General features: G+C 45.4%; 1 protein-coding gene across 6 annotated transcripts in view; it reads left to right on the forward strand.

Annotated features, from left to right (window-relative positions):
- UBE2V1 (ubiquitin conjugating enzyme E2 V1) overlaps positions 1–23,694 on the forward strand; it is a 31,601-nt gene extending 7,907 nt beyond the window's left edge. For 2 of the 6 annotated variants that reach the window (XM_042930686.1, XM_042930688.1), the window contains exons 2-4: positions 11,161–11,309; positions 20,557–20,682; positions 21,870–23,694. In XM_042930686.1, coding sequence (XP_042786620.1) covers positions 11,161–11,309; positions 20,557–20,682; positions 21,870–22,016 — 422 coding nt within the window. In that variant the 3' untranslated portion in view covers positions 22,017–23,694. Of the gene's footprint in view, positions 1–10,641; positions 10,706–11,160; positions 11,310–11,348; positions 11,497–20,556; positions 20,683–21,869 lie in introns of those variants that run through there. The other 4 variants (XM_042930690.1, XM_042930691.1, XM_042930687.1 and 1 more) reach the window with 3 other exon arrangements.
- The last annotated feature ends 226 nt before the right edge of the window (positions 23,695–23,920 follow it).

Genomic DNA, 23,920 nt, shown 5'->3' on the forward strand with positions numbered 1-23,920 from the left:
GTCTTGGCCACGTAGACCATGTTAGAGTTTACGGTGGGAAAGGAAGAGTTGGGTTGCCTGGGGGCTCAGTTGGTTGAGCGTCCACCTCTTGATTTTGGCTCAGGTCATGAACTCCCAGTTTGGGATCGAGCCCCACATCGGACTTGCGTTGACAGTGCAGAGCCTGCTTGGGATTCCCTCTCCCTCTCCCTCTCCCTCTCCCTCTCCCTCTCCCTCTCCCTCTCCCTCTCCCTCTCCCTCTCCCTCTCCCTCTCCCTCTCCCTCTCCCTCTCCCTCTCCCTCTCCCTCTCCCTCTCCCTCTCCCTCTCCCTCTCCCTCTCCCTCTCCCTCTCCCTCTCCCTCTCCCTCTCCCTCTCCCTCTCCCTCTCCCTCTCCCTCTCCCTCTCCCTCTCCCTCTCCCTCTCCCTCTCCCTCTCCCTCTCCCTCTCCCTCTCCCTCTCCCTCTCCCTCTCCCTCTCCCTCTCCCTCTCCCTCTCCCTCTCCCTCTCCCTCTCCCTCTCCCTCTCCCTCTCCCTCTCCCTCTCCCTCTCCCTCTCCCTCTCCCTCTCCCTCTCCCTCTCCCTCTCCCTCTCCCTCTCCCTCTCCCTCTCCCTCTCCCTCTCCCTCTCCCTCTCCCTCTCCCTCTCCCTCTCCCTCTCCCTCTCCCTCTCCCTCTCCCTCTCCCTCTCCCTCCCTCTCTCTCTCTGCGCCCCTCCCCTGCTGACACTCTTCTTTCTCATAATAAATAAATAAACAAACAAAAAGGGGAAGGAAGAGTTGGTGCTGTTTCTCCGATCAGGAAACGTTTATTAAGTACCATTATAGGACAGGTAACATAACAGATTCAGGGGAGGCAGGGTTGAATGAGTCACAGCTCTAACTCAAGAAGCTCCAAGAGTGAGTCAGACAATAAAAAGGAAATAAAATAAAATGTAAAGAAAAAGGAAAGGCCCGGCACAGACATTGTGTGAGGGTAAAGGTATGTGAGAGAGGGGTGCTTGACAAGACCTCTGTAGACTGCCTGGTTTTCTGATTTAAGATTCCGATTTCTTCTCAAGATCATTCAGAATTCAATGTGTAACTTGCCTTGGGCTACTGAAAATCCATACTCAGCCCCTTTGATAATCTTTATGATGTCAAGAATTTCTTTTAATAGTGCTATGAGTGTTTCTGTGCTGTATTTTCAGAAATAAACAGAGTTGCAGAGTTAGGATTTTGTGACATCGAACATCATTCATTCTGAAATAAGATCCCTTGCTAGCACCCAGCCACCCATTCATTCGTTCACCAAGCATTTGAGTGCATACTCTGGCAAGGCACTCCTTGAGGGGTTGGAGATTTGGCGTGAACCAAAGAGATGAAGCTGTGCTCTCATGAAGCTTATTTTTGTTCAGATGGGGAGAGACAGTAAACCACTAATGAAGTAGAAATGAATATATTTAAAATGTCAAGTGGTAACAAGTGCTGTGAAGAAAAAAAAAGCAAGATGGGGCACCTGGGTAGCTCAGTCTGTTAAGTGTCCCACTTTGGCGCAGGTCATGGTCTCACAGCTCGTGAGTTCGAGCCCCACGTCAGGCTCTGTGCTGACAGCTCGGAGCCTGGAGCCTGCTCCGGATTCTGTGTCTCCCTCTCTCTCTGCCCCTCCCCCACTCACGCTCTGTCTCTCAAAAAATAAATAAACGTTAAAAATAATTTTTTTAAATAAGAGGCAAAATAAGGCAATGGGAAACTCAACCTTTGTGAGGAATAAGCCAGCCAGCCCACTGGCCATTCAGAGAATTCTAGGGTGAGGGAACAGCATGTGCGAAAGCAGAAAGTAAGGTTGCCCATTTGTTCAGGAACCGAAAGAGGGGTGGTATGGCTGAAGGAGGACGAGGGGCCAGGGAGGGGGTGGCAGGAAACGATGCAGGAGGTGCAGGTGGTGCTCTGGAGGGTGTGTGCTGGGCCAGTTGGAGGGGTGGCTGAGTGATGGAAGTGAACTTACTTTAGAAAGCTAACTGTGGAGACAAGACTGCAGGTACAGGCCAGGTAGGCTGAGCAACCAGTTGGGAAGCGGAGAGGGCATGGACTGCAGGGATCATAGTGGAGATGGTGAAAATGGGCCACGTTTGGAATACATCTGGAAATGGGTTGGGTATAGGGTGTAAGGCAAAGAGTTCTCATCTCGACTTCCAAGATCTTTGGCCAGAGCAATCTGGTAAATGTTTGTGCCACATACTGGGATTGAGGAGTGGGTCGTTTTTGTGTTTTTCGAGGAGTACAAGGCAAGTTCTGTTTGGAAGTGTTTTTAGAGTCTTAGTAGCCATCTAAACGGAGATGTCAGGGAGGCTGTTATTGGAAATGTAAATTGGAAAGTCTCCAGCCTCTTTGGTGTGGGTAAAATCGCTTGGGGATGGCTAAGTAGAGTAGACGGAAAGGCAGAGGGCTACGGGCTCTGCCCTGAGGTCAGGCAGGCAGTATTCGGAGGTCAGGGAGGTGCAGCCAAGCAGCCAGTGAGGTAGGACGAGAACCCGAGGCCCAGGGAAGCCCAGGAGTTGCCACTGGAGCTCCAGGAAGTGGGGGTGGGAGCTGAAAATTTGGCCAGAGGGTGCTCCTGGTGCCCCTGACCAGAGTGGTTTCGGTGGGTGACTAGGTGGAAAGGGCTGATTGGAGTGGGTGCAAGTAAGGTGAAGAATGGCAGACAGGGAATCAGGACAGCCTTTTTGAGGTTTTTTGCTAAGAAGGAACAAAGAAGTGTGATGGTAGCTAGAAGGGATATGGAGTCAAGTGAGGGGGTTTGTTTTGTATTTTATGATCTGTGATACAATGTGCCAATGACGGTGACTCGATAAAAAAATTACTCCGCCAGATATTACACACACTGCTTTACAGGTTTTATCTCACTGATTCTTCCTTGCCACCCATAGAGGCAGAGAGTGACGGCATCCCCGTTTTGCTAAGGCTCCAGGTAACTGGTAAAGTCGCACAGCTAAGGTTACGAGGAAGCTGTGGACTTGATCTGCACTTGGTCCCAGATCTGCGCTCTTAATCCTGTGTGGAAAGATCGTAGAATTTTCTCTAGAGTACACTCTGATTCTTTTTTGTGGGAAATAACTTAGCCATTGCTCTGACGAGCATTTAGAAAACAGAATGTGGGGCGCCTGGATGGCTCAGTGGGTTAAGCATTTGACTTCAACTCAGGTCCTGATTATCTCATGGTTCCTGAGTTCAGGCCCCACATCAGGCTGTCTGCTATCAGCACAGAGTCTGCTTTGGGTCCAGTGTCCCCCTCTCAGTGCCCCTCCCCAGCTTGTGTGTGCTTTCTCTCTCAAAAATAAATAAAACATTAAAAAAAAAAAAAGAATGGTATGGGGTGCCTAACTGATTCAGTCATTAGAGGATGCGACTCTTGATCTTGGGGTTGTAAATTTGAGCCCCACGTTGGGTGTAGAGATTGCTTAAAAACAAAATCTTTTTAAAAATAATAACAAATAGAATGATAGACCAGGTATTCTCATGATTGTATGCTTGTGACATCTAAAAATAATTTGTCATTTATACCATGCAAGGAAGCATGGATGACTTAGTGCTTTTTTTTTTTTTAAGTTTATTTATTTATTAGAGAGAGCACAGAAGTGGGGGGGGGGGGGGGCGGACAGAAGGGTAGACAGAGGATCCAAAGTGGGCTCCGTACTGGTTGCAGAGAACCCAGTGTGGGGCTCGAACCCACAAACTGCAAGATCATGACCTGAGCCAAAGTCGACTCTTAACCAACTGAGCCACCCAGGCACCCTGTATTTATTTTTTATAAAATGGGGTTTGCATACCTTTTTATTCTCTCCCCCACCCCAATTTTGGATTTATCAACAAATTCTTATGCAAAGCCTGTTTTTATGTCACGTTGTAAAAATGGGAACTATGGCCATACTCATGCAAATTTATATGCACTGCCTTAAATCTCTTAACATTCCTCTGTTTCCCACCCTCTGGGCCTATAAGAAGTTGACTAGATGTTCTGTCCCAATATTTGCTCCAAGCAAATGCTTCTGGCTCTGCATCCTGAGGTTAATGGTTGCACAGCCCTCACCTGGCCTCTGATCCTTCCCAGCCCACCCTGAACATTACCCGGGAGATTCGCTTTATCTCTAGTCCTACTCAGAGTCTTGTAGCTCCCGCCGGTGCTCCTGAGGATAAAGTCCAGTCCCTCTCCGTCCCACCTCTTTAGCTTTCATCAAATTCAGAGGGGCCTAGGACCCCTCAGAGGTAAAACAGAACAAAACCATTGTTCTGTGATAGGTTATATTTCTGTCATCCAGAGTTTTGATGCTGTTCTCTTTCATTGAACTTTGTGTATATCTTGTTTCCATAGTGAGACTTTATACTCCAGTTGGGAGACTTCTGTTTTTCTTTCATAGTCGCTATAAAGGTCTAGCGTGGGATTGGATAAGTGTTGGGTGTTATTGCACACAAAGAAAGTTGTGTACATATATGTTACTGACATTCATATATAAGGAAATTCTGACAACCAGGTAAAAAGCCTAGAAGAGAGAGAGAGAGAATCCCAAGCAGGCTCTGCACCCTCCACGGCGCACAAACCGTGAGATCAGGACCTGAACCCAAGAGTCGGATGAGTAACTAACTGACTGAACCACCCAGACTCCCCCTAGCAAACTTTTAATTACACTCCTGAGACGTGTGGATATTTTGCCTGAAGTGTGGAGTGAGCTCAGTTTTACGCATGTTAAACATGGTGAACCCCAAATGGTGCCTTACCGAGTAGAGTTTAGTAAACCAGCTAACCGGGTGCTAATCAGCCCCTGCTGTTTAAATATCAGAAAAACTAAATGAACCACTCCATAGTTTTATAATTTCTGATTTCTGCTAGCTGTCGTTATTCCCCAGACTCTGCTTTTAGTCAGCTCTTGAGTGAAAATAAAAGTTTATGTCTTAGTAAAATAAATTCAAGGTAACAGTTTGTGGACTTAAACTCTTCAATATTTAGCTAAATAAAGGTCAACAGAGCACTGCACCCACCGGTGCCAGATTCGCCCAGTGTTGATCAATCTCACCCTTCTGACAAAAGAAAGGGTTTAAAGTATTCTCTCAGCTAAGTCCAGGATGTTAAAGATCAGAGAGACTTTTTTTAAGTTACGTATTATTTATTTTTGAGAAAGAGAGAGTGGGAGCAGGGAAGGGGCAGAGAGCAGGCTCCGTGCTGTCAGTTTAAGAGCCCAAGCATCGCAGAGCCTGACGTGGGGCTCGAACTCATGAAACTGTGAGATCGTGACCTAAGCCGAAATCAAGAGTCGGACGGATATTCAACTGATGGAGCCACCCAGGCGCCCCAGGATCAAAGAGATTCTTGAGAACAATTAGGTGACCCCCAGATGTTGTAAAATGGTGGTCCATAAGCTGAATCGGACCGACAGATACTTGGCCAGAGCAAAGGAGTGACTGCGCCCTTTAGACAGACATGTATTTTCCAGCTCACCTGAGTTCTTAATACTCCCGTTTTAAGCCAGCCATTAAAGAGAATTCGTAAAGCCATACCACTCTTCTCACTAATTTTCTTTTGTTCTTTGGAAAGTGTAGTTCTTTCATAAGATATGTTATTTATCTCAACACATGATGGTTTGTTGTGCTTAGTTGTAAATGAGTTTTTAAAAAATTTTTCAGTTTTATTTTTTTATAAGTTTGTTTATTTTGAGAGAGAGAATGTGTGTAACTGGGGGAGGGGCAGAGAGAGACAATCCCCAGCAGGCTTGGCGCTCGCTGTCAGAGCAATCCCAGCAACCTGAGCAGAAATCAGGAGTCGGATGCTTAACTGACCTGAGCCACCAGGCACCCCTCTCAGTTGTAATTTCTAATTTGGCAAATATCAGTAGCTATAACCCACGTAAACAGAGGCTCTTTGAAGTCTTCAGTGATTTTTAAGAGAGTATATAAAGGGGTCTTGAGACCAGAAAAGTTTGTGAACTACTGTTCAGATGGAATGAATGCTTATTGTCATTAATCAGCACGTAGGGCAGTTTTCCCATGTTTCTATGTATATTCCAGCTCCCACTTGGAATGTTTTTTGACTACCTAAAAGATACTGGCCAATATAAAGTTTTGGTTTTTTAAACTGTTTCTGATGCCTGATTTATAACTTGAAGCAAGTTGAATGATCCTATAATATCAGTACTGCAGTACCCACAAATTGCACCGTCCTATGTGGAACTCCATCACTGCTCCAAATGCTAACCTGATTCCTTATTTGTTTGGTTCAGTTGTGTATGCAGGCTTTAACTGAATTGTCTGATCCAGTAGAAAACGGCTGTTGGAAGTATAGGATTAACCAATATGATAGTTTTCCCTATTTCACAAGTAGATATCAAACATGTGAAAAATATAACTCGAATTCACTATCTGTTTGAAACTAATGTAATGAGCTTGCAACGTTTAGGAGTCCCTAATCAGACCTAGTTGTTAATGAAGGGGTGACGTTTCCAGCCATAAAGTTTTGCTAACATTTACAAGAGAAATAGTCATACCAGAAATAGTTAATCCAGCCTGATTTATTTATTTATTTTTTAACCTTTATTTTTTTTGAGACAGAGAGAGACAGAGCATGAACGGGGGTGGGTCAGAGAGAGGGAGACACAGAACCTGAAACAGGCTCCAGGCTCTGAGCTGTCAGCACAGAGCCCGACGCGGGGTTCGAACTCACGGACCGCGAGATCACGCCCTGAGCCGAAGTCGGCCGCATAACCGACTGAGCCACCCAGGCGCCCCTAACCGACTGAGCCACCCAGGCGCCCCTAACCCAGCCTGATTTAAATAACCGGACACAAGAAGGCACATTTTTCATCTTGCCAAAAAGAGCAACTTAAAATAGAGGTCACACGTGTAGCTTCCCTTCATTAATAGCTATGGAAGCTGTTGTACTTTGCCATTGTTCATTTGGCCTGAACAGGTTTTAATATTAAAAAAAACATGGACTATTCACTTAAAATTACTCACTTAGGAAATACTATTAAATGAGATTCCTAGTCTCAGAGGATCCTTGTTCCTTATTGCAGTCAGGGGTCATACAACTTAAGCCCTGAGAAGTTAAGGGAGCTTGACGGGTATCTGGAGACAGATGTTCCAAGCAGAGGGAATAACAGATGCCGAAGCCCAGTTGTAGAACCTTGTCTGGAGTATAGCTGGCATAGTTCCTTAAATGTTTTATTTTGTAAATATCAAGATCATGGTAGAAGAAATGGGGATGGGGATTAAAGAATACAGTCATCATGATGAATAAAGTAAAATGATTTAAAAACAGAAAATCTAGGGGCGCCTGGGTGGCGCAGTCGGTTGAGCGTCCGACTTCAGCCAGGTCACGATCTCACGGTCCGTGAGTTCGAGCCCCGCGTCGGGCTCTGGGCTGATGGCTCAGAGCCTGGAGCCTGTTTCCGATTCTGTGTCTCCCTCTTTTCTCTGTCCCTCCCCCGTTCATGCTCTGTCTCTCTCTGTCCCAAAAATAAATAAAAAAATTTATAAAAAAAAAAATAAAATAAAAAAAAAAAATAAAAACAGAAAATCTAGAAAAGGAGGGGAGTCGCCCATAATCCTTTGCACCTAAAGATAACCACTGTTACCATCTTGGTCTCTAACCTTTCCAACTTTCTTAAGCTTCTTAAAACGTCAGCGAGCATCCGTATTAGTTTACTGGGGTTGCCATAACAAAGTGCCACAGACTGGATGGCTTACACAACAGGATTTAGCCCAGGAGGCTAGAAGTCCAAGATCAAGGTGTCAAGTGGTCTCGTTCTTCCGAGACCTCTCCCCTTGGCTTGCAGATGGCTGCCCTCCCGCCGTGTCCTCACAAGGTCTCTTCTCCATGCACTCGAGCATCCCTGTTTTCCTTTGTGTGTCTCAATTTCCTCCTCTTATAAGGATACCAGTCCAAGGGCTCATCCTAATGGACTTGTTTTAGTGTGTGTGTGTGTGTGTATGTATGTATATATATATATTATATATATATATATATATATATATAATATATATATAAAATATATAAATATATATAAATATATATAAAATATATATATATTTTAAGAGTTTTTTGGGTTTGTTTTTGGGGTTTTGGGTTGTTTTTAGGAACTCCATACGCAGCAAGGGGCTCGAACTCACAACCCTAAGATCAGGAGTTACATGCTCTACCTTCTGGGCCAGCCAGGTGCCCCAGTGGACCCATTTTAACTTAATCACCTCTTTGAAGGCCGTGTAACCAAATACTGTCACACTCTGAGGTACTAGCGATCAGGGCTTCGACATACAAATTTGCAGGGACACAGTTCAGCCTACTAGGCCATCTTTGATATTCACCGATCTCCCTGACATGATTGTGTGTTCTTTTGGGATAGTCATCTTCATTAGTGCAGGCTTGTAAATTAAACAGTAGTAATAGCTGTAGTTCTACACAATGATTCCCCCTCCCCCCTCCGCTGCCCAGCCAAAATAGTTAGTGAGGATTATTAAAGATTTAGATTTAGGGGCGCCTGGGTGGCTCAGTCGGTTAAGCGGCTGACTTCGGCTCAGGGCGTGATCTCACGGTCCATGAGTTCAAGCCCCGAGTCGGGCTCTGTTCTGACAGCTCAGAGCCTGGAGCCTGTTTCAGATTCTGTGTCCCTCTCTCTGACCCTCCCCCATTCATGCTCTGTCTCAAAAATAAATAAACGTTAAAAAAAAAATTTAAAAAAAAAGATTTAGATTTAACTGTCTCTGGATGAAAGACATTGCATTGTCTGGCTTTTTGCTTATAATGTCACAAACATCCTTTAATTTTGTGTTTGCTAGGGAACACAATCCAGTATAGCTGAATAATCCAGTTGACTATGTGGATGGAAAACGCCAGTATTTTCCAAATGAGCCATTCAGCTATGCTTTCAGGTTTATTCTGTTTCTTCTCAAATACTATCTGTATTACTTAATATTACCTTCAGTCAGCTGAGTCTTCTGCTTACATTTATGTTAAAAGGAAATTGTTTTCACCATCATTGTACCTGGGAAGTTAGTATAACATGACTTGCCTTAAAGTATTCCTAAAAATCAACACGTGACAAGGCGCCTGGGTGGCTCAGTCAGTTGTCTCCCAAGTCCTGATTTCAGCTCAGGTCATGAGATCAAGCCCCTCACAGGGCTCTGTGCTGACAGCCTGCTTTGGATTCTCTCCCTCCCTTGCTCTCTCTCTCTCTCTCTCTCTCTCTCTCAAAATAAACATTTAAAAAAGAGAGGTGGCCTGACTGCAAAGTGAGTGCTCACGTCTGTACCACCTAAAATCCTCTACCGCCCCTGGCAAGTCCCTCCCACTTGCTCAGATAAAAGCCTGGGAGCCACCATCATCGGCTGCTCTTTCGTGCTTCTCAGGCAATCTGGCAGCAAATCTTACCAGCTTAGACCCCCCCCCCCCCCCCCCATATCTGGAATTGTGCTACTTCTCACTACCTTCACTGGCTCAAGCCGGTATTTTCCTTTGCCAGGATAATTGCAGTAGGGCCCGGCTCCCTTCACTGTCTTCTGCACACGGCAGTCAGAGGAAGCCTATTTGAAAAAGCAAGTCAGATCCTGTGCCCCCTCTGTTCAGAGTTCCAGTGGCTTCTCAGGCCAGCAATAGTTGGAACCCTTAACCGCCTACTGCTTTTCCAAGTCACTGACTCAGATTTAGCTGAGTTGGAATCTTGCTGCTCTTCGGCATTGCAGGCAAGATCCCACCTAAGGGTCTTAGCACTTGGCTGTTCCCTCTACTTGGGAGACTCTCCTCGGCTGTGCAGAAGTCCTGCTCCTTCCCCTCGGCTCTTTAGCCATGACACCTGGTCGCAGTGAGGCTTTCCTTGATCCCCCCATTGAAAATCCTAGCTCCTCCCCCATTACTCCTGCCCCACAACACCACAGGCTGTCACGCTACGTGATTTGTATTTTTGTTTTGTCATTATGTGGTTCCCACTAGAATGTAAGCTCCGTGGGGGCAGGCGTTTTTGTTTTGTTTACTGCTTGTTCCCCCCATTGCCTAGAAAAGTGCCTGGCCTCTAGCAGATGCTCAAGTATTTATTCCAGTTGAACCAATAGTAGCGGGAGTCCCACCTTGGGAAACACTGAGATATACTGGGAACACCTCCCAGGCTGGAGTCCCTCCAGTGGGCTTTTCTCCAGAGTTACGTGGTAAGTGCTGCTCAGTTGCCTCTGGGAGTCTGGCCGGTTGGGGGCTCAGCATTTAAGGCAAATTTAAGGCAAGCTTGGAACTTGCCTGAATTTGAAGCTTTTTCCAGAGGTAATAGTTCAGATGCCAGGGAGAGAGGTAGGAGGAGAGAGAAGCCGGCAGGATCGGTTGGGAAGGCATCCCTGGGAGAGTTGCTTGGTGCCCAGGCACAGGAAGAAAATCGGTGTCCCTGCCCTCCCCCGACCTCGTCCCCCACCTGGCCCCAGTGCTTCGGCTCTGTTCCTGAAAACACCCAGAAATGGCCGAAGCCTCAGCCTGAACTCAGGTATAGTGGCTTGAAACTTATGGGATGGGTTTGTGTGGTTTCTTCCCTGAGCTACTTACCAGGCTTTGGGATTTTTGGAAACGAATCAGAACTAGCCACCCTCTTTGGGCTTTTTCACAAGAGAGAAACCATGGCTTCAGTAATTGAAAATTTTATCCTTGGCGCCTTCAGGTGACTCTTAGCTGATCAAGAGGACACCGTTTTGATTTCATGCGGCCACGGCGGCTGTTCCTCCTGAGGTAGTTTGAGAGTCTGTTCCAGCAAATGAGCACACCCTTAGCCTCAGAAATGCATGATAAGAGCAAAATGAAAGGAATAGCCTCTTCCCTTCCAAGGCACTTCGTATTCATGATACTGATACTGATGGTTTTCAACTATCGTGGAGCCAAATTGATCAACATTTAGACACGTAAACTCTCGATGAAGTTTATCAAAGCTACGGAGGTGGGGGGTGGGGTGTCTCTCCAGGCTGGGTTCAGTCGTCGCTTCACCTGTAACAAAACCACGTGCCCCTTCCTGTGGTTACCCTGGTCGGTACCGGAAGCCCTGGGAACAAGTTTAAGGGACGACGACTTTCGGCCTTTTTTGCATGTTAGCATCTGTATTTCCACGGAGTAATAACGAGCAGCTAGATCTAGGCTTACAGGTTCCCCTGGAGTTGCTAGTATCTTGAATTTCTTTCCATTTATTTTAGGAGTAAAAGTCCCTCGCAATTTTCGACTGTTGGAAGAACTGGAAGAAGGCCAGAAAGGAGTAGGAGATGGCACAGTTAGCTGGGGTCTAGAAGATGACGAAGACATGACACTTACAAGATGGACAGGGATGATAATTGGGCCTCCAAGAGTAAGCGTCGAGCTACGGCTATAAATGTCAATGTCTTAAATTCACTGTGCCTCCTTTTAAGAAATATTAGCCTTATCACGGAAAAAGCTCACCAATGGTATATTTTCTGAAATGTGGCTATTCTTTTTTGACCAGTTTCAGTTTATATATTTGAACCTCCTCTGATGCTGTTTAATCCCTCCACATGGTAAGCAAAAACCTGTTTAGACTCCTAGTGTGAATTTACATGACACTGTAGACAGTGAGGTTTGAGGTAATTGCACCCTCAGATGTAGTTTAGAACAAACTCTGGGGCTTATCAGATAACAAGGCTCCAGATACAGCCAGGGTTCTGAGAAGACCCGGTCGAAACGAACTTTGGCCTTCACAGTTGTGGTTTTCATTCACTGTGTCCCAGGTCGGGACCCATGCACCCATATCTTAATTCATCGGGCTGTTCAGCAAAGGCTTCTTGCCTGCCTGGTTGGCTCTGGTCTGTTCCAGGCACTTGGAGACCCAGAGGCCTTTGGGAAGAAGACAGTGACAACGGGGATGAGAAAACTGACCTCTCCTTTAGAGTTTCGTGATTTGTGAGAGTTTCCAGGCTTCATAGTGCCAGCTGACTTTGTTTTAGCATACATAGTGAAACCCCCAAGAAATGTCATCTAGCTCTCATGAGAACCTGTTGTTAGGTTCTCCTGTAGTTAGGTTCAGCCTCTGGTTGCATTTGTTTTACAGGTGAGGAAATAGAGAAATGAAGTTCCTCGCCCAGAGTCCCGTAGCTGCTAATGCCCATAGGGGTCCTGGCTCCAGACTCTGTGTTCCTAACCACTGTGCTACATTGTCTCCCCGCTGCTTAGATTGTGAGTTTTCCTCTGTTCCCATTTGAGAATTACCTGGAGTGTTAAGCAGTCAGTTAACGTAGGAGCGAAGAAACAGATTCCTGCAATGTGACACTTGTTGCAGACAATAGGAGGTTCTGCCTGAATGGAGCAAGACCTTTCCTCCTTCTGCTTGTGCTTCAAGATGCTGGTGCTCTCCTTCTTCTCACTGCCTGCCCAGGCCCTCCACCAGCTCTGTGGGGAGTAGGAAGACCCGTGGGATGTGGTCCCGGCTGGAACAAGGAAGAGGGCCATGCTCACTAAGTGTTAGGACCATCTGATGTTCATCTTGGACCGTCATGAACACTGATGGTGAATGGCTAGCTTTGCCGTTCAACGTTACTTGTTGAGTCATTTTTGACCCTGTACTTTTGGTTTTTTGGGTTTTGAAAAGCTATCCAATTTACTATTTTTACTCATTTGTTTATCTTTTTTTTTTTAATCTCTGAAAACCAGGATTTATGGATCTATAAAATACTGGGGGAAACCTGATCTAGAAAGCTAGTTTCTTCATGGAAATCATTTCTCGTTGTCTCTGAGAGTCCACTGCGTGGTTGACAGCTTCCTTCACTACATCTCTTCTCTTCCTGAGAATGGGTTAGGTTTCTCGATGACGAGAATATTCTTCCCTCCCCCTTACTCTCCAGAGCACCTGGAGATGACTCAGAATCAGGTAGTTCAATAGATTTATTAATCAACCGACTGATTTTTAGGTTCTAACAAATTAAGAACGAACCAATGTACAACATTGAGAATCTACTAAATACTGCTGAGTTACACAGTGAAACAATGAATGAACAAAACGAACCACCAAATCCCATTGAAAATATTCTGTTCTACCTACAACACCTTGGATGACCCTGAGTTTCACTTTAGTGATTTCCGTAGGGAGCTAACTTGCAGTGAGTGGCTGCGGTACGCACAGTGCCTGCCTTCCACACATTCGTTTTTCGTTTTTCTTTTTTCTTTTTTCTTTTTTTTTTAATAACAGCTTTACTGAGGTAAAAATTCCTATGTCCTAGGATTTGAAAACTGTAGAATACACCTTTAAAGTGTACAGTTCAGTGGTTTTTATTATAGTCAGAATTGTGCACCTGTCAGTAATTTCAGAACATTTCGTTACCCCGGAGAGAAACCTCCCCCATCAGCAGTCACTCCCATTCTGTCTCCCGTCCCCATCCCTCCCCTTTGACAGCCTTTCATTTACTTTTTGTCTCTGTGAATTTGTCTCTTCTGAACATTTCATATAAATGGAATTACACAATATGTGGTCTTTTGTGACGAGCTTTTATTTAGCATGTTTTCAAGGTTCATACATGTTACAGCACTTACCAGTAGCTCATTCCTTCCTATGGCTGAATGACGTTCCATTTTGTGGATAGACCACGTTTTCTTCACTCATTAATTGATTGACAGACATTTGAGTTTTTTCCATATTTTGCCAATTATGAGCAATGCTGCTATGAATTTTGTGTATAGGTTTTTGTGGGGGCATATGTTTTCATTTCTCTTGGGCATATACCTAGGAGTGGAAGTGCCTGGATCATATGGTAACTTCATGTGTAACATTTTAAATAACTGTCAGACTGTTTTCCAAAGCGGCTGCACCATTTTATGTTCCCACCCAACAGTACATGAGGGTGTTGGTTTCTCCACACCCTCACCAGCGCTTGTTATTGACTTTTTTTTTTTTTCTTTTTTTTATCCCTGTCGTTATGCTTGCCCTGGATCCCCAAGGTTAAAAGCAAAGTTGTAAAGGGAACTGTCTGCTTCTGGGTGCTTCCTGTGACCAGTCTATTTTATGACTAGCATCCCTTATACAAGGGACAAACTGTGACTTTGCAATATCAACATAGTTATTAGTATCTAAATAGAGCACTTGAGTAACTTATCTCCCTATTGTATTTTTGCTGCTGTATGACTCAACAAGAAAATCTTCCATCAAAAGTGGTCCAGCAAAAAAAAAAAAAAAAAAGGTGATCCAGCAACTCTAGGAATTTATTCCGCTCTTTTTAATGTGTTGCCCAAAGGCCCCTATGTACAAAATTATTGAATGCAGCATTTTCAGTAGTAGCAAAATATTGGAAACCACCTCAATGTCTTTCAGCAGACCATAGTATGTACTGTTTAGCTGTTGAAAAACAGGAGCCAGATTTATGTGTGCTCAACTGGAATGCTTTCCATGATACTTAAGGGCGAAAAGGAAGGTACAAGGCAGTATAGAATATGCTGCCACTGAGGAGGTGGGGGAGAGCAGGAGGTCGTACATATACTGTGTTTACAGTACTTTTGGAAGAACATAAAAGAAATTGGCGACAGTGGTTGCCTTCTTCAAAAGAGATCTAGCTGGCTGGGGCCAGCGTGGAAAGGAGGCTTATTTTTTTGCCATTTTCCTTTTTGTACTTTGAGTTGCTTTAAAGTTTCTCATCCAAGTGCCATTTGCAAAATTCTGACATAATGTCCAACTGTCTCCAACAGAGAACAGGTTACAGAGTAGCCAGGTTACAGAGCAGTTTCTCAGCCCGAGCGCCATTCACATCTTGAGCTGGATCCTTCTTTGTTGCGGGGCTGTCTTGTGCATTGTAGGGTCAGCAGCACCCCAGGTCTCTGCTCACTAGATGCCAGTGGCGCCTCTCTCCTCCAGTTGTGACAACCATTAATGTCTCCAGATGTTGGGGTGGGGGCTGGGCAGAAATTGCCTGGGTTGAGAAACACTGTTATGCCTCTGGAGTTCTCCAAGATAATGTTTTTGTGCGTGGGTTAGAGCCTGGGTGTGTGTTCATACACGTACTTCTCTAAAAGTCCCTACACATGCTTAAGAACGAAACATAATTACACAAGTGTGTGAACTAAAAGAAGACCGATCCTTTCCCCCATTGCATTATACTCCCCACAGACTGTGTGTGTTCCTACTGGCTTTTGCTTTTGGGTACACAAACATAAATGCATATCCTTTTTAATAAAAATGAGATCTTGCTCTACACAATGTTTTGCAGCTTTGTGTTTTTCGCATAACAGATGGTGGAAGTCTTTCCATATCAGTGCATGTTGATCTGTCTCTTTTTAAAAAGCTTTATGTGACATGTATGATACGTGAATATATCCTCATAAAAATTCTCAAACAATACAGAATATGTAAAGGAAGAAGTTTACTTTGTTCCCCTTAACTCTTTGTGTCAAGAAAAGAGAAAACCATGCTAGGTATTTCAAAAAAGCTAATTTAATAAAAGAAGGTGATCAAATTGGTGTTGGACTGCACAAGCAGAAAAGGCACAGTGTGAGAGCACAGAGCTAATGCAGCAGGAAACAATAACTTAGCCCTGGGGCCAGGAAGACTTGGGGGGCACGGGCCGTCAGAACCAAGCACCTGGAGGAGTGGTCCCAGGAGGCAGTGAAAATGCTTGGGGACGTTGAAAGACGCTAGAAGTCAGAGCAGCTCTCAATGCCACAATGAGGGGCTCATGTAGACTGACATGGCAGGAAGAGAAGTCTAATGGACAGGAACAAGTGCCTCCTTTCTCCTTTGTATTTTACATTAGATGATTGTGTGGTTAACTTGACAGTTTAGTCTTTAGGTTGAAGAATATTCAGGTGGTGCCGGCATTAAGTCAGAGAAATGAATAATTAATGTCACCTGAAGATGGGTCCAGTGGCTTGCTCAGAAGGATACCCTGGTGGCCGGTGGGAAGAGGGAGAGGCTTGGTATGAAGGAAGGTTGTGTCTCATCACTGTCTGGAGGGGTGTTTTGCAGGTGCCGGTTTAAGCTCTAAGCCCACCTTTCTCAGCTCTGCTTTGAATACTGGGGCCAGGACTCTGCAAACTACATTTTTCCTTTGTCAGCTGGTGCTCTATTGGGTTCCTCCAATCAGGGACACAGGAGAGCGCCTGAAAGGCAAGAAGAAGGGCCTGTTCTGTCAACGCCACTCTGGTAATGGCCCTTCATCCCAGCATCAGCAATGGGTCTCCATCCAACTCGAGGGGGCGCTCCCAGAGCTGGCCCACAGTGCCTCCTCAGAGGTCTGAGTTCAGCTCTGGAGACCTGTAACCCTGAGCCTCTAGGTCTGAAAAACTGGCTTATTCCCTCTGTTCCCCCAGCCAAGGGACACCACTGCTTTCTGCCGGTTCCCTCTGTGTTAGCTCGGATCCCTTTCTGCCTTTTCAGTCCAGTGACACCTGTTTAACCACTTCCCTATATTAAATTCTCTGTTAAAGTACCTAGTGCGGTATCTCCCTTCCTGGGCTGTCCCTACCTGCCATATCCCCGCTCTCCAGATTAACTGGGAGCAGCATTCAGTACCTCCCCTCTCACACCTCTTCCTGTGCATTTTCCTTCCCATCTTCAGAGCCACTCCATTAAGGATTTCTCACCTTTTAAAGGGCCCACCGCTCGTTCTCACGTAGCATGTGCCCACCTTGTGCATCACACATAACTTGTGTATACCTGCGTCAGATTTCAACTGAGGAGCAGTTGTCTGGTTGACCTGAATCACCTTTTTATATACTGAGATTTTGTCATTTTGCTTGTTTTTGCAATCAGTACCTTTTCCTTTTCTCATGTATCATACAGTTTAAAGATAAATTTTATTTCATAATACTTCTAAGCTTAAAGAAAAGGTGCAAAGGTAGTATGGAATGTTCCCATGTGTTCCCCTCCCCCCCCCCCCACCTTTCCCTGTTGTTAGCATCTTATGTTGGGATAGTACATTTGTTACCACCAGTGATCCAGATACGGATGGATTACTGTTAACCAAAGTCCATATTTTATTCAGGTGTTCTTAATTTTTACCTCGTGTCTATTTTCTGTTCCAGAATCCTATCCAAGATACCACATTATAGTTTGTCATCCTGTCCCACAAGGGTGGCTGTGGCTGTGACAATTTCAGGTTTTTCTTGTTTCTGTTGCCCTTGACAGTTTTGGAGAATACTGGTCAGGTGTTTTGTAGAATGTCTGTATTGGAATTTATCTGATGTTTTTCATCATGATTAGGCTGGGATTATCTCCTGTATATAGTTTAGGCCCAGGAGAAGTTTGTAATCTCTAGGCTCTGGGCTCGTAGTGTCTGATGCCTGAAACAACCCGTGTGCACATTCACATAGCCACACTTGGAGGGAGGTGTCTGCCTGCTTTTATAGGATGTGCCTATTCTGCACCTTGATCTGTACCAAGAGCCACGTCTTGGCAGTCTTTGTCTGGGCCTCGGTCTTTGAAAAGACGACAAGGTACCCGATTTTATGACTATGCCGAATTTGTTGAGTCAGTCCCTTGCTGGTGGACACTTTGATTGTTTACAGTTATTTTTGCTGTTGCGGACAGAGTTCCACATTTTTGTGCATCAGTATGAGTCTGCCTGTAGGAAATACCTAGAAATGGCTTTGCTGGTTTGAGCTTGTGTGTTTCTCATTCTGATATAGGCACTACCAGATGGCCCCATGAAGCTCAAGCCATGTCAACAAGGTGGAAAGCGTTTCATGATCAAACGACAAATCTGGAACAGTGTTCCTCACAGAGGTGCCATGTTCTAGCAGCTCTTGGGGCGCATTTCCTTTCTTCAGCGAAACCTTTTAACAGGTCCCTGGGGCACTGGTAAACAGAGCAAAAGAAGAAAACCAAAACCCTGTTTTCTACAAAAGTCTTGCTTTGGGCTTTTTAATGACCCTTGCGGTGTCTCTGTGTTCACTTGACTTGAGGCATTTTTTTCGTGGGTTTCGGTGAAATTGCCAGTTGAATGTCAATGGTCAGAAATTTAGTATTTCTTTTTTGCTTTCTAGGAAGTTCGTCACAGAATGCCTATTTTTAAATTAGACTTCATAGTGTCAAGAGTTACGAGATTTAATGTATGGAATAATCAGAAACCTGTTACCAAGCTGTCCACCTTCTTAACCATTTTGATGCCGTTGTTAATAGAATGATTAGTAAAAGTTTATCGAGGCTGATAAGCCGTAAAACGTTCTCACAGGTGAATAAATTGATGCATCAGAAACTCCAAAATGTAGATCCAATATTTTAAAAAGACTTACTTTGATAATTACCACAAGCCCATGCCCCCAGGGACTATTCTGTATAAGAGATTCTGTCTTTCAATTGTGTGACAAACCATTGAGCATGAATGTGGGACACATCCAGAGATGAACTTGGGCTCATACAGTTAACAGATACTGCTGAGTGAGTAGTTGCTGATGGAGACCATGCTAGATGCTAAGGATAGACCTTTTATCGTATTTTCCATAAGTCCCTTTGGCTTCCTTCTTGTGTTTACTGATTTTTTTTTTTTTTTTTTTTTTAACTTGTAAAGAGCAATATTCAAGTCCAGGAACATTTGAGTACCAATTCGGTTGAGGCCCCTGCCCTTCTTGTTCTGAGTTTATCGAAGAAGGTCTGACATGAGACTTCAGATGGGGAGTCAGGAAGACTTCTGAGAGGAGGGTGCCCTTGAGCCAAAGAGCTGGGATGGACGCAGAGTCGCAACCGGTATCGGGGCCCCGAGGTGGAGAGAAGTTGGGGCTAGATGGGGCGAAGAATAAAAAGAGAGGAAGGCAGGGGTGCACAGCAGGCTCTGACCCAGGAACATGGGCTTCCTTCTCGGGTCACTAGCAGCCACTGGAGGGGTTAGGCCAGCCGGGCCATTTCTTGCTTTTGGAAGGTCAGTCAGGCTGCTATGTGGAGAGCAGATTGTAGGGGGAGCAAGAGAGCAGAGACCAGGGGTGCTTGAGAGGAGGTGCGTGGTGGAGGGAAGCAGGTGGGTGTGGAATCTCTCTTGGAGGCGGAAGCTGAGACTTTCTTGTGATTGGAAGGTAAGGGGTAAGAGAAAAGGGAATTCTAGGTGGCTGCCAGGTTTTGCTTTATCTAATGGCTAGATGGTGGTGCCACGTACAGGGGAAGAAGAGGGGAAGAGCAGGTTGAGTGAGGGTAGGTGGAAATGCAGAATTGAGTTTAGGTTTGTCACAGTTTGGAGTCCCTGTTACATGGATGTGTAAGGTTCCTGTGGGGATATTATGAATGCCTTCTTTTTTTTTTTTTTAATGTTTATTTTTGAGACAGAGACAGAGCACAAGCAGGGGAGGGAGAGAGAGAGGAGACACAGAATCTGAAGCAGGCTCCAGGCTCTGAGCTGTCAGCACAGAGCCCGACGTGGGGCTCCATCCCATGGACCACAAGATCATGACCTGAGCCAAAGTCAGAGGCTTAACCGACTGAGCCACCCAGGCGCCCCACATGAATGCCTTCTGAATTTTAAAACATGTTTGAGTTTTTTGTCAGGGATTGATTACTGCTTAGACATAATGTTTTCAAGGATTTAAATCACATCTTCTGTAATTTGTTTCCCCCAAAGACAGCTAGATGTCGCTGTTTACACAGGAGCCTTCACTGGTGCAGCAGGCACCAGTGGGAACACTGGTGCCTGCGAGGGGGACCTATTGGAGGGTGGATGGCCTCTGCCTTCAAGGGGGCCAATATTATGGAGAGGCATCACCTTTCACGGTGGTGTTCAGACAAGTAAATGATAACACTGGGACTTCATAAAAGAACAGAAAGCTGGGACTAGCTTGTCCTGGGTGACATTTGACCAGGTGATGTTTGAACTGGGTCTCAGTGGAGGTGTGGCAGCTCAGGTGGGGGCAGGGCGCTCTAGGCAGACGGAACAGCCTGCCAGCAGCAGCGCATCGAGGAGTCCATCGGCCTGGGGGGTCGGACTTTGCCGTGTTTTTCTACAGAGCCCCCGCTGGCATTTGAAGGACAGGTTTTTCCTCCGCGGGCCTGGTATCTTTAGCCTCCCGCCTCACCCACTAAATGCCTGTAATCTCTCAGGTCAGTGTCAGGCCTGCAGGGAGAGGCGGCACCTAGCAGTTGAGCTCCCTCGTGTGGCGCCCAACCCCAGACGGATGATGGAGTGGCGAAGCAGCTCTCGCGTCTGCATCCGCGCCCCCTGACTTTGCTTTAATGTTGAAGCGAAGAGCTGCCTCTTCTCTGCTCTGCACATAGTGGCATCTGATGCATTGGCTGATGTCCCTGGCGTGAGCAGACGTTTAGTGTTGCTTCCCGGAGTAAAGAATACTCCTTACACACCATTCCCAGAGCATGGGACAGATGTGCAAGGTAGAGAAATTAATAGAAAAACCAGTCCATCTGATTGGACTTAATACTAACTCAAAATTTCAATGGTACTGTTTTAAATTGTCTGTCTTTTTATTCCCCCCCGAGACCAGAGTTCATGTACACTAGTGTGGAGACTAGTTACTACTAACTTAACAAATAACAAGTAGCCTGTGTATAAAGAAAGCAGATGCACCAGTTCTGCAGGCAGGAATAAATGGGGTTTCAAAAGATCTGCCTTTTTGAATTCATGGTTTGTCATTGCCTGATGTCTCTGTACCTTTTTTTTTTCCAGACAATTTATGAAAACCGAATATACAGCCTTAAAATAGAATGTGGACCTAAATACCCAGAAGCACCCCCCTTTGTAAGATTTGTAACAAAAATTAATATGAATGGAGTTAATAGTTCTAATGGAGTGGTAAGTTGTTTTTCCTGCCCATACTTGTTTGGGTTGAGAAATGCTTCGTGTTTAACATCAGGGGCACTTTGGCCCTAATTCCGTGTATTCCTTGGTTCTTTGATGATGAAATGCGTTGCAGTATGAACATATGCGGACTTGGGGTGAAGGCCTGTTCCCCAGCTGTATTTAACTCATCACTCATACGACACTTACTCTGGGCCAGCACCGTGCAGGTCACTTGGAGATATCAGCTCATTCCATTCATGAGGTATAAATGAGGAAACCAAGGCCCAGAGATGCAAAATCTTATCCAGGATCATACTTTTACTTCCTGAGCCTTATTTGTGGTACATAGCATTTTTTTCTGTTTAACGTCCTCGTTTTATACTTATTTTTACTACCATATATGGAAAGCCAGTGTCACTTGTCGTAAGAAGGCAGTAACAGCAACAGTACAGTAAATGCTGCAAAAGCAAAGTGATGTTAATACGTTCTTCCTCCGTGTGTTTCTTGCCAAAGGCTTTGCACCTTTGAGACCTGCTCTCGTTCAAAGGGAAAATCAGCAAGGGTTGAAGGGTTTTACACGTTAACATCATGTGAACTAAGCCTTTGTTTTGAGGTACGCAGAAGACTTGAAAGCAGACTGGGAAGAGACGAGCCTTGTTGCTGTGTGTTCAGGGTTTAAGGTCATATCTGAGTTCCACCTGAAGTCCAGAACCCGGAAGTCCACCCACACTTTGGAAAATTTCCTCTGCGACTCTGGGGCAATCCTTGTCACGAGAGCGTGGACCTGGGCCACCGCCTGCCTTGGCTGTCCTACTGCCCTGTGCGTCGTTATCGTCCACCAGGGTGTAGACTTGAGAAAGGACAGGCTCTGAGCAGTGGCAGCAGCCAAGCCAGCCCAAGAGAAGAGGCCACCGTTCTAAGAGCCAGTTGGGTTGAGTCTTGCCAAGTGTGTGAGCCATTTCTCTAAAGGTGGCTTTACTTATCCAAGACTTCCTTCTCCCAAACAGGGACACAAACAGAAAAACAGACTGACTGGAGGGAGGGGATCATGCAGGGGTTCTGCGTGTTGGGTCTCATTGTGTGACTGGCATGTTCAGCTTGAAAAGCGCGTTTCACTCGTGTCGGTAGCTTAACTCCAGCATGTAGCGATTCATTTGTTTGAGAGCTTGACGGTAGTTTCTTCGTTTGCCTTTTTGTAGGTGGACCCAAGAGCCATATCAGTGCTAGCGAAGTGGCAGAATTCATATAGCATCAAAGTCGTCCTGCAAGAGCTCCGGCGCCTAATGATGTCTAAAGAAAACATGAAACTCCCTCAGCCGCCCGAAGGACAGTGTTACAGCAATTAATCAAAAAGAAAAACCACAGGCCCTCCCCCTCCCCCCCTCCCATTCGATTGAAGCAGTCTTCATTTTCCACAGTAGTAAATTTTCTAGATACGTCTTGTAGACCTCAAAGTACTGGAAAGGAAGCTCCCATTCAAAGGCAATTTATCTTAAGATACTGTAAACGATACTAATTTTTTTGTCCATTTAAAATATATAAGTTGTGCTATAACGAATCATCCTGTCAAGTGTAACCACTGTCCACATAGTTGAACTTCTGGGATCAAGAAAGTATATTTAAATTGGTTCCCATCGTAACTGGTGGGGCACATCTAACTCAACTGTGAAAAGACACATCACACAATCACCTTGCTGCTGATTACATGGCCTGGGGTCTCTGCCTTCTCCCCTTCTCCTCCCCCTGCCTCCCTCCCTCCCTCCCTCCGTCCCTCCCTGCAACAGCCCTCCAGCTTGGGGTGGCTTGCTAGAGTAGGTGTGAAGGTTTCAGGTCACAGCCTGTGGGACTACTGCTGGGTGTGTGGGGGTGCTCCAGCTGCACCCCTGCTTTTTTTAAGTCTTAAATGATGCCCCCCACCACCACACCCCCCCCCCCCAAGCCATTGTCCCTTCTTCACTTTCCACCACCACCCTTGGCCGAAGCATAGATTGTAACCCCCTCTGCTCCCCTCTGAAATTGGCCTTTGGTGAGGAATTCAGGGCTCTCCCCATATCTTCTCCCCCACCTTAATCGAGGGGTGCTGCTTTTTCCTTCCTCCTCCTCAACTCCCTTTTTGTACCATCACCACCCAACACTTTCCACAATACTTCCTTGCTTTGGCCAGAAGCCATCAGGTAAGGTTGGAAAGAGTCTCTGACTTCCCTCGTTTAGTTTTGGAACCACATTTACTCACTCTCCACCAGCCTGGGAATGAATATTGGGTCCTCAGCCCTGCCACCCTCTGCTGTCATCGTCAGCTGATGCGGTTTTTTAGCTCAGGTTTTGATAAAGTGAAAAGAACAGTCACCAGGGGTACTCACACCTGCCAGCTCTCAAAGTTCTTGGTGGTTAAACTTGGAGAAAGGCCACAGAAGACACTCGTAAGCACACACGATCCCTCTGAATGAATTTTCTTTTCCTGTAATTGCTTTTGCTTTTAAAAATTGAAGAAGTTTTACACAGGGTTCTCATGTGGTCATCTTGCAATCCGTTTGGGTCTAGTTTGGAATGTGGCAACTGGAACAAAAAGAACCTTGAATTCGGTGCATACTTTGGTTTTGGTGCTGCTGTTTCTCACGGTCCTCAGCAGGGATTGAAAAAGAACTCGGTGTGCACAGCAGATCCCCAAAATTGGCGGGCTTGACTTCCTGGCAAATTGCTGCGTTTTTCCACTTTTCTGTTCAGGACCACTAAATGCTGAGATGTGGATGCATACCGAAATAAAAGCGATTCATTGTGTTCTAAAGTTTTTTTTTTTTTTTTTAATTTAGTGTTTGTGTAAAACCACCTTTTGAAGCAGCAACTATCAAGTCTGAAAAGCAATCGATGTTTCCATTAATCTTTTTCTGGGGGAAACCTTAGTTCTAAGGATTTAACATCCTGTAAGTAAAGTTTAACATAACAGTATTCCATAAGCAGCCTTTTTATTGTCAGACCATTGCCTGATTTTAATATAATAAAAAAAAAGTGTGCGTTAATATTTAAGAAGCTGTGCCCTTCTTCCTCTTGGCTTGTCATTTAGGAACGATTTCATGTCTTGGATGCTTTGGGATTCAAATTGATGTTCCCAAAGCGGGGGTCGGCAAACCTTCTCCCACCGAGGGCCTAAGTCAGTAAATCCTTGGGCGGCTTTGTGGGCCAAGAGGCAAAATGGAAGGAAGACCCTATGTAAGTGTTTTATTCGTATAGTGAGAGAAAACAGATTCCCACA

Source organism: Panthera leo, chromosome A3 (genome assembly GCF_018350215.1).
Source record: "Panthera leo isolate Ple1 chromosome A3, P.leo_Ple1_pat1.1, whole genome shotgun sequence".
Classification (NCBI taxonomy): Eukaryota; Metazoa; Chordata; class Mammalia; order Carnivora; family Felidae; genus Panthera; species Panthera leo.